Here is a 10,313-nt window from a genome sequence, read left to right on the forward strand (position 1 = left end):
GTGACCTGAAGGATATAAATATATAAATAGTAAAAGAGTAGCCTTATCTCTATAAACATTTAGAAATACACATCTTTCCTAGTCTAGAAAAAGACTTAGAAAACTTTTGATTTCTATGTGAGATTCCCCATATGATGCCACCATGGTGCCCACGGATACCTCTCAGGACCAGAGAATTATCTTAATATTTAAGTCCTTGACTTAAAACCAGTGGTTTTGTGATTATTTAAAGTTACAATGGAACAAAAATAGGGATTTATGACCGTTTTTAACTTACGACTTTTGCAGCATTCCAGTGGTCATATGATCAAAATTTGGAGGCCTGGCAATTGGCATTTATTTATGACGGTAGCAGTGTCCCAAGATTATGTGATCATCTTATGCAACCTTCTGACAAAGAAAGTCAATCGGAAAGCTAGATTCACTTAACAACTGCATTACTAAGTTTACAACTGCAGCAATTCACAATTAACAACTGTGGCAAGAAAGGTCATAAAATGAGACAAAATTCACTTAACAATTGTCTTGCTTAGCAGTGGAAATTTGGGGCTCAATTGTAGTCTTAGGTCAAGGACTACCTGTATATAATACACTCACATTTCAACTCCCTATTTAATTTCTCATCTCAGAGTAGGATTAATGGATGCTGCACTGCCAAATTTTTACTGTAATGTTGACAAGCGTAATGTTTTATAAAATACAGATTGAAAAGATCTCTAACGGACAGTGCCCTCAACTTATATTCATATTACATAATTGCCAATGCAGAGCTATATTATATGAACTAAGGAACATGATATATTTTATTTTCCTGTTTTTTTCTCCTTTCTGAAGAAAAAGGCTTTTTAAAATGCTAACCATAAGAACAGGAGAGTCCCTTGGACTGCAAGGCGTTCAAACCGGTCAGTCCTAGAAGAGATCAACCCCGACTGCTCTTTAGAAGGCCAGATCCTGAAGTTGAAACTCAAGTACTTTGGCCACCTAATGAGAAGGAAGGATTCACTGGAGAAGAGCCTAATGCTGGGAAAGATTGAGGGCAATAGAAGAAGGGGACGACAGAGAATGAGATGGCTGGATGGAGTCACTGAAGCAGTAGGTGTGAATTTAAATGGACTCCAGAAGATGGTAGAGGACAGGAAGACCTGGAGGAAGTTGTCCATGGGGTCGCGATGGGTCGGACACGACTTCGCAATTAACAACAACAACAACCGTAAGAACAATTTGCTTCCATTTTTCCATCTAAGAAACGAAACAAAACTATATTTTCAACTTTCTACCAGTCACCTTTCCTAATATGGATTAGGCCAGACTCTTCTGGTCCAACAATCTTTGTACTACAAGGGTTAATCAGATGTTTTCCAAAAGTTCACCAAAAATTGATGAAAAAAACGATATCCCATTTTTTTTTACTACTTTCCTTGCAGGTAGCATTTAACACATGCTCCACTGATTCCAGAAGTAGCAAACAAATATCAGAACTAGTAGCCACTGACATCCTAATTCTTCATGAATTTACCGGTGCTAATTAAATTAATTACTTGAGAACAATGAATTCCATAAAAATAGAACTAGTTTTTAATTGATATATTTTCATCTGTAATGTCAATAAACACAGACCTCTTTGCATTGCGCTAACATGCCAAGTAAATGAATCAGGAAGTCCCCAAACCTTGCTTTCCACAGGCACCCATAGTAGGGGGAAATTTGAGAAGGTGACAGGATGTGTTAAGATGTTGCAGTGCACACTCCATCCCTTCTGCACATGCAAGTGATGCTGCAATTCAAGTACAAAAGGGGGAGCTCACAACACGTTTTATCATATTGACATCATCCTGGTTAGGAACAGATGCTTATGTAGCCTTTATCCTAAGCTCACTAGATAGCTTTAGGCAAATTATTTCTGAATATACCCACATGTCAAACTAATGCAATGCAGTCTATAAAACAAGATACAGGGTGATTTGTGTATAAACCAAATCACTATGGTTTCTTCAACAAGCCACTGTTAATATCATTCATGCTTGACATGATAGGAGAAACCAGGTGCTCTCAATTTCAAATTCCATTCATATGTAATATACAGTAATGGAGAGTACAAATCTGACTTAGCAGGTAGGCTGTTTTAAGGATCACAACTAAAGATGAAAATTAATATTCTTAGAATTTACCAGAAAATTCTATATACCTATAACAGTGCCTACTCAATGCTGTTTTTTCTAAAGGTACAATGATATGGTCGAGCAGAACACAGGTCCCCAACCTTTTGGGCATCGGGGACCGGTTACGTGGAGAGAGTTTTTTCTGTGGACTGGAGGGGGTGTGGTTTTGTGTGCTGCCTGCATCCTGTGCATGGGGCTTTCCTTGTTTGTGCGGACTGGTTGCTGGCATGCTGCAGCCCAGGACTGGTCCATGGACCGGGGGTTGGGGACCCCTGAAGTAAAACAAGCATGAATTAACAGACAAGACTCATGTCTGAACTAAATGAGCATTTAGACAAATTATCAAAGAGAACATTAGAGTAAGTGAATATGATCATTTTGTGCAGATACATAAAATTAAAACATAAAGTATTCTAGCTTTCCAAATAAAAAATATCCATACATTCTTGAATTTAGGTGTGAATATAAGTCTCTCCAGTTCTGGTTTTAAATACCATTAATTAATATTATTCAGTCTTTAAATGAAGATTAGAAGTTCTGCAATCCACTAACTTGTCAATTTAAAGACTCTTCATTAGCATTTTAAATTAAATCAGAATTGTCCAACCCTCAGCCCACAAGCCACATGTGGACCCAGACAGCTAGTAATGAAGCCCCACAAGGTCGTAAACTTTTGACATTTTCAACATTTGAAAAAATACAGTTTAATTTCTGAAGAACAATTATAGCAATTAAACTTTAAAGTTTCAGTCAAATATAAATAGGTTGGGTCTTATTCAGTACAAAGTTTTATCATCCTTTAAAAAATGTATCACTTTTCATATTTTTAAAGAAAAATCATCATCATTCATCATAAAGTTGTAAAACTCTAAATAACAGAGTCTGGTAGCGTAAGGTTTTTTTCAAGTACAAGGGAGAATCAAGACAAATGTATTTCCTTTAAATCAAGAATATTATTAATTAATGGTATTTACCTGATTAAAAGTTTTGAATATGAATTCTCTGAATATAGCATCTCTTTCAGTGAGTTCAGACCAGCCAGCAGCTTTAAGATCATACAAAGCTTGGTTCCTTTCTTCCGTGCTCAACCAGCTAGATTGTGAAGACTATGATGGCAAAGAACGAGGGAAAAAATGCATCATAAATACAAGTTAAACATACAGATAATTATTAGACTAAAAAGATCACATTGTATTAAATATTTGCAAACATTACTGGCTGTGTCTTCACAAATAGAATTGTACAGGTTGATTCTGCTCCCTCCCTTAAAGTCATATATGGATTCATTATATTTAGAATATGAAGTTAAGTAGCATCTAAACTCTTAGGCAGCATCTTAAGTAGAAAACAAACATAATTGATGTTTGCATTTGAGTAAACGGGGCACGTGGTAAGTTTGCATTGTCCTAGAAAAGAGGAGATGGGAACAGATGCTGTTGTATAATTAGCAAATATAATCCATTAGAATTGAAAATACTTTTACATTACTTCCAACAGAAGGGAAGCATGCTCTTGAAATCTGAACACCGAATAAGAAATAAAAATGTCTTCAGTTTTACTAATAGTGACTTTTAATCACTCAAATATAGTTTTATTTTTATATATGCTTAACACTAAAATTAATTTCAAGATCTTTTAATTCATTTGGTGGACCAACAATAGAGTTCTTGGGACACGTTAAGGATATAATATTATCACCCACATTTTCATTGATAAAAGCTACTTCATCTCAGTACAATGCTAAACATACTATTCTTTTATAAGGTTTAATCTCTCTGATCTTTTAACCATAATTAAAAACCATAGCTCCTTCTCCTAATTTATTTATTAAATTTATATGCGGCCCATCTCATTATCCAAAACAACTCTGGGGAGAATAATATAAACAATGTTAAATTTAGAGTAATGCTAATCTAATTGTGTCCAATAATTTTATTTTGAAAATCTTATTTTGAAAGGTACATTTTCTGGACTAGCAAAGAAAAACAAAGAGGGACTAAAAAATTACTTTTGCAGAAGCCCTAAATACTACTAATACTATGTTTGGTAAACTCTTTTTCTTAATTAAACATGAGTTTAAAAAAAAAAGCTCAACTGACAGAATTCTCAGCTATTTCAGGATGCTCAATGAATGTCTAAGAAGCAAAATTATTACTGTACTATTACTTGGCAAAATAAGCTTGGACATTGATTTAACTGAGAAACGCTGGATGAAATTTAGTGGTAGCTAGGCTGTTTTATGTCCCTTTATTCTCATGTCATTGTAATACTGAAATATAAGCAATTAACAATATAAAGTCAAATACAGGGGAAATCCCTGCCCTTATATAAACAAACAACAACATCCATGTAAAACTAAAAGGCATATTCAGAGAGACCTCTGAAATTTGAAAAACTTATTTTTTTGAGGGAAACCTCCCTAAAGAAGGAGATCTCCCAAAGCCCCTTAAGGACTCTGAATTAATAAAGCTTGAGAGAGATAATTCTGGAAAAAGAACAAAGAAATTGAATTATTAGAAAGGAAGAATAGATTTGTAAAAAGTTAAAAAGAGAACATTGTCTGGTGAGGTGATTTCTTGGTTCAGGTTATTTTGCTATGGCTCCAGTGGGACAAAAATGAAAGTTATTTTTAAAATGAGAAAACAATCTTATACATAATGCAGCATATTCTGCTCTGACAAACACATGCCTTCATATTATATTTTAGGTAAGCAGAGACCTTTAAAATCTGGCTGTTTCATCTGTATGGATGGTTTTTACACATCTGCATATTAGAGGCAGATTTACAACTATTTCTCTCTTGGCAGTTTATCACATTCTGGAATATCCAATCTCTGCAGCTTGACACCACCTGCTGACTGTACCTCTCCAAATGTATATTAATACAGAGTAAAATCTAAAATACTATGTTTTCTTGGCAGGTTTTTAAAATTAAGTTTTCTCTGTCCCTTTTCTAGCAAACATTGTAGGTGAACCCACAAAGCTATCTATAGGCATCTGTTTTCTGATTGGACAGACTGCCCATCATCCTGCTTTATTTCTCATTTTTCTCCTAATCAAGTTTGGAGATACCTAAAAATTTAAACTTTTTTTTTAACCAGATGCAATGAACAATATAAACTGCCAAGATTTTTTTCAAAGAGTCTTAAGAATTCCACAAAACTGGCCCAAGCACTCTCTTAACATTCCCTTCAAATCTTTTAATACATAATATTTACTGTATCAGTCAGGGGATGTATATTCTTCATTAACAAGAACAGTGATGAACACAACCCCATATAGACTTATCCAAATCCTTATATCTGGATGATCCACAAGACACATTTATTGAAGTTAGAATGATGAACAAAGTTTGTGCATTTTAGGTGGCATTCCAATATAATGCCCCTGCACATTTCTATATAATCGTAGATTTTCTGTTCTCCAGAAGCCTGGTGCTAAAACAGCAGATGTTGTTGTCTAAATGTGAAAACCATGAATGTTGCCAACATGTAAAATTTGAAAGAAAAATATAGGCAGTTGAGCTGCCATTTTTTTCTCAGCTACTAGGTAGCTGGAAACCTGAAAGCATTCTTTGTACATCCTTGGCAAAAACCATTTGCAAAGAATAATTTGTTGGCAAAAAGAATATTAAGTATCCTTGCCAGAATAAAAAAAATGATTATAAACATACATGAATATCTTCAGGGATGTTTTACATATAGGATGGAATTATGGAGTGGCAGAACTCATAGTCTGCAATTCACAGAGAAAGAGAGAGTGGATCTGCTGGAGTTTACTTCTGAGTGGAAGTAAATAAAACTATGTTAGAAACCAAGAAAAAAAAACAAATCTAAGTTCCTATATTACAGAAGAATCTTTTGAAATCAATCTAATTTTGAAAAATGGACTAGATTATTTAATGTAGTTAAAAATAAAATGATAAACTAGATTTAAATTCAACCATGAATTTAAAAATGATTTAAGAAGGATGTCTGGAGTAGTCTTGCTTCAAAGTTTGATTTAATATGTATACTGATTTGTTTTTAACATTTCATTTTACATAATTCACTACTTTCTATTTCTACAGTTTATAAACACTAAACAGTAAATAAACTTTCTATCAACCAATTTCCTCAAAGGAAAAAACTAAGAGCACTTCTTCAGGACAATCTGGCATTCAAACAAACATTTCAAATAAATCAGATTAAATATCATAAATCCCTGAAATTCAATTGAAACTTCAGATATGTATGTAAAGTGGACACTTTTTGAAACATCAATCCTATGAATTTGAATAATTACATTTGTTATACACAAAGACTATTTTGTCCACTAGGTGACACTATATTTCAAATGTAAATACTTATTCAAGGTGAGGTAGAATTTAAACATTCTAAACAAGAAATAATAGACATCTTAAATATAAATATGACATAATTATATAGACAAAAATTAGAAATCATGTAAATAATATAACAATAAAGAAAGCAGCAGTTGACATAATTATATATCAAGTAAATTCTTTAGCCTTACTGAAAAGATATTTATAGTAATTAATAATCAATCATACTTTTATTAATTATATAATGTCGATATCCCACATTTATATTTGCAATTATTTACTGGTGGATGGGACTTCAGCATGAATCAATTTAAAAAGATATATTTAATAATACTAATACTACTAATAATAATAATAATAGTCAAGTTGGAAGGGACCTTGGAGCCTCCCATCCAATAGGCCCCACATCCATCTTCTCTCTAAGACCTCTGGAGCTTGAGGTCAGGTTAAGAAAAGTGGACAGACCACTCCTTGCTGAGCTGGGTGGCGCAATCCTGGAGGCAGCCACACTGAAATGTGGCCACTAAGAAAATAGCATCTGATTCCGGAATATTCCCTAACATGAGCTCTGCAGCATTTTGCAACACTATGGAATGCTGTGAAGCTTCATTAGGGAAGCAAAACAAGGTGTTCTGTGGCTTGTCCCCTTTCCCTAACTCTAACTCCAGAGTTCTTAAAAAAGTGAGAACGATGAAGTGGAGCCTAAGTAGGTAGGCCTGCAGGGATCCAGTGGGTGGAGGGAGATAAGCAGTCGGTCATAAGGGGATTCTGCAGCAACCATAACTTCAGGATCGGATTCTAAACAGCTTTTTTGGGGGGAGGGGGTGTCTGCCATAACTCCAAATGTTTGCTAAGCAACCAATCATAAGTAGAGGACTATCTGTGGTCCATGTATTTTTCCTGCAAATAAATAATATTACACATTATCACCTTCAGACAAAATAATGATAATAAATTGTTAAAAATGTAGAAAGAATTTGGAAAGGAAGATATGGCCATTGTCTCTCTTTAATTTTTCCAGACATACTGTATTGTCTGCATGCCATTTAATATTAACTACTAATTCTACATGAGTAACTGATAATGGAGATAGAATCGATTGGCCCAGGGAAATATTTTATTTTTCTTACATGACTTCAAATGTCTACTTTTATTTACTTACCACCTTTAACCAGTTATGTGGTAGGATGCAATCACAGATCACAAATCATGGCTTTTTGTTAACTGTTGACATTTCAAAGTCCACTCACCATTCCGTTTTAATGTTGTACAATTCCCGTTTTCTTTTTAGTAGTTCTTTCCTGAAAAACCATGTCAAACTATTTTGGGTCTATGCTTATCTGAAAGTTTTCTCCTATATATTTTTAGAAATTATTAAAATATATTTTTCAAAATGTGAAATAAGCAGTATTTCCTTTTTAAGAATAATCTGGTATATGATATACAGCAAAATCAAGTTTTTGAGTTTGAAATATCCGTATGTAACTCAGATTAACAGATCAAATAACCTATGAGTCTCTAGTTAAGAACCACCAATTTGCAAGCCTTAGACTCACACACTGAGAATATATCTAAGAAAATGTATTAGAGATTCTTGGTTTTATACATTAGCTATTATGTACTATTATTAATAGCTTCCTACATTGTCATTACTTCAATGTCTGCTGTAGAATGCATGCCTGATCTTCATTCTTGAATTTCAAAACTAATACACTTCTTGTTTGCCAGATGAATACACACAGGCTTGCAATCTGTTCCTGAATTCAAGGTTACTTAAAGTAACTATTGGGCCATTAATACGCAAACAGTGTCATATCGCAACTTCGCCATTTCTATTCAGCTGCTCCAAAAGCTGGAGCTGTGAGCATTCCAATTGATCATATTATTTAATACACAATCTTCCTCTCAGGATGTCTGATGAAGCAATTGCATAAAGTGTGTGTGTGTGTGTGTGTGTGTGTGTGTGTGTGTAACAGACAAGGAACAATATACTGAATGAACAAAAAAATCTATCTTGATTACATTATATTATCCAAATAATATTTTAGATGAATAAGCAAATTATATGGCCATATGTGAGAAGGCTCCATCCATTAACAAGCAAACTCTTAAAGACGTGATTCATAAGAATGAATATAACATATGAAGGTTACTTTTAGATAATTTTATTCTGAAATACATTGGGAGTTTTTAGCACTTACTAGGTTGCAAATTGTGTGCACTGCCACAGATGCTTACTTGGGAATTAGTTCTGAGTGGGATTTCATTTTGTATAAACAAGCACTAGATCACTATGTAAAAAGAAATCTCATTAGTTTCCCAAAGTAGAACAGATTTCTATTTGCCTAACCAGCTATTATTATACCTAACTTGCCATAATAAGCAAAGCAATTGGTAGTCACTTGATTATAGGAAAATTGCCCATTACAGATGAGAAGCCACAGATACAGGTAGTAGTAATGCCTGTAATACTAGTCTGCTGTTTAGTACAAGCCTTCATTAACCAATGTACAAAATCCATAAGGGAAAAAAAAAACCAATCTGGCATTTAAGTTATTTTAAAATCGTAATTTTCTCTCTATTTTCCACTAAATCATTCATAATAAATGTGTTCATTTAAGATACTCCAATATCTTTTGCTGCAACAATGATTATCCCTATGAAAGCTGTTGCAAGATCAATCATTTACTAAGCAGAGAAATACTGAGCCATACAACAGCACAAAAAGACTTTATGAAGATGGTATTTTTGTCCTGCCTATTTATAGTTAACTGGTGAACATACCTAAATTATTAGTACTATTTATTAAATTTGTACTCTGCTCGCTCCCCAACGACTCTGAATCGTTTCATCAGGAGGCATAGGAGCAGAACCTGAAAGCCGATCTAAGAATTAAGCTGGTAAGATAATTCTTAAGGGTAATTGAGCCACCTACTTCCTGTATTTAGATATAGGATCCTCCTGCCCCGAATCCGAAGCAGTCCCAGCCAGACCCAGGTTTAATGCAAAGAGCTTCCTGTAAGGAAGATCGTTAAGTCAAGACGAAAAAGGGAAAGCGCCAATTGCAAACTTGGATCTTCGAATTACACGTGCGAGGCACATTTAACATTCCCTTTGAGCCTCTCAAAAAAAAGAGCCGAGAGGCCCAAACCCGGATTTCCAAGTCGGTTTTCCCTAAATTGTCCTTGTAAGCGCTTAAAACCGCAGTTAAGAGCTTCAAAGAAAGCAAACCAATATGAATAAAGGTCACCGGGCCACATTTTATGCTGACCCCTTCTCCCCCATCTGTCAAATCGTTCCGAGGATTGCTCCTTTGCGGCTCAGCCGCTCACCATAGCTGAGAAGTTGCTCCGGCCGCCACCGCAGTCCCGGCCTCCCACAGCCACCAGGCCCCCTCGCAGCAGCAGCAGAAGCCGCCCCAATCCTGACCCGCAGGGGATCAGCATGGCTCAGACGGGCATCTCCGCCCCCTCCAGCGAGCGCCTGCGCCGCGGCTGCCCCAAAACCGTGGCGGCCGCCAGGGGGAGCCTCTCGCCGCGATCCCGCACCAGCGCTCCTCGACCTGCGCAGCCCTTTGATAGCAGGCGCAAGTCCATCATCTCAGGCTGGGTTCCAAGGGCGTGGCGGTCCCTGGTTCTGCCCGAGGGAAAGAGCTTGGCTTGAGCCTTTCCCGGATGCCCGAAATGGGCTGCGTATTCTCAGTAGAGAGTGAAAAGTTCTTACACTAATTGGGACGAGGGATCAGAGTAGGCACCTTCCCCACCCATTTGTCACCCCAGGCGGCGGCAGCTACAGGTGGCGCTTTTAGTGAACTCGCAAGGAAAGAAATC

General features: G+C 35.8%; 1 protein-coding gene across 3 annotated transcripts in view; it reads right to left on the minus strand.

Moving 5' to 3' along the window:
• The window catches only part of PCBD2 (pterin-4 alpha-carbinolamine dehydratase 2), a 33,511-nt gene extending 23,539 nt beyond the window's left edge, over positions 1–9,972 (minus strand). The window contains exons 1-3 of one of the 3 annotated variants that reach the window (XM_039334872.1): positions 9,816–9,949; positions 7,734–7,784; positions 3,134–3,265 (exon numbers count right to left, since the gene is read on the minus strand). In XM_039334872.1, coding sequence (XP_039190806.1) covers positions 3,134–3,265; positions 7,734–7,736 — 135 coding nt within the window. In that variant the 5' untranslated portion in view covers positions 7,737–7,784; positions 9,816–9,949. Of the gene's footprint in view, positions 1–3,133; positions 3,266–7,733; positions 7,785–9,418; positions 9,773–9,815 lie in introns of those variants that run through there. The other 2 variants (XM_039334873.1, XM_039334871.1) reach the window with 2 other exon arrangements.
• Between the last annotated feature and the right edge of the window lie 341 nt (positions 9,973–10,313).

The sequence above is a fragment of the Crotalus tigris genome, unplaced genomic scaffold (genome assembly GCF_016545835.1).
Source record: "Crotalus tigris isolate CLP2741 ecotype Arizona unplaced genomic scaffold, ASM1654583v1 scf7180000017638.2057652, whole genome shotgun sequence".
NCBI classification, from domain to species: domain Eukaryota; kingdom Metazoa; phylum Chordata; class Lepidosauria; order Squamata; family Viperidae; genus Crotalus; species Crotalus tigris.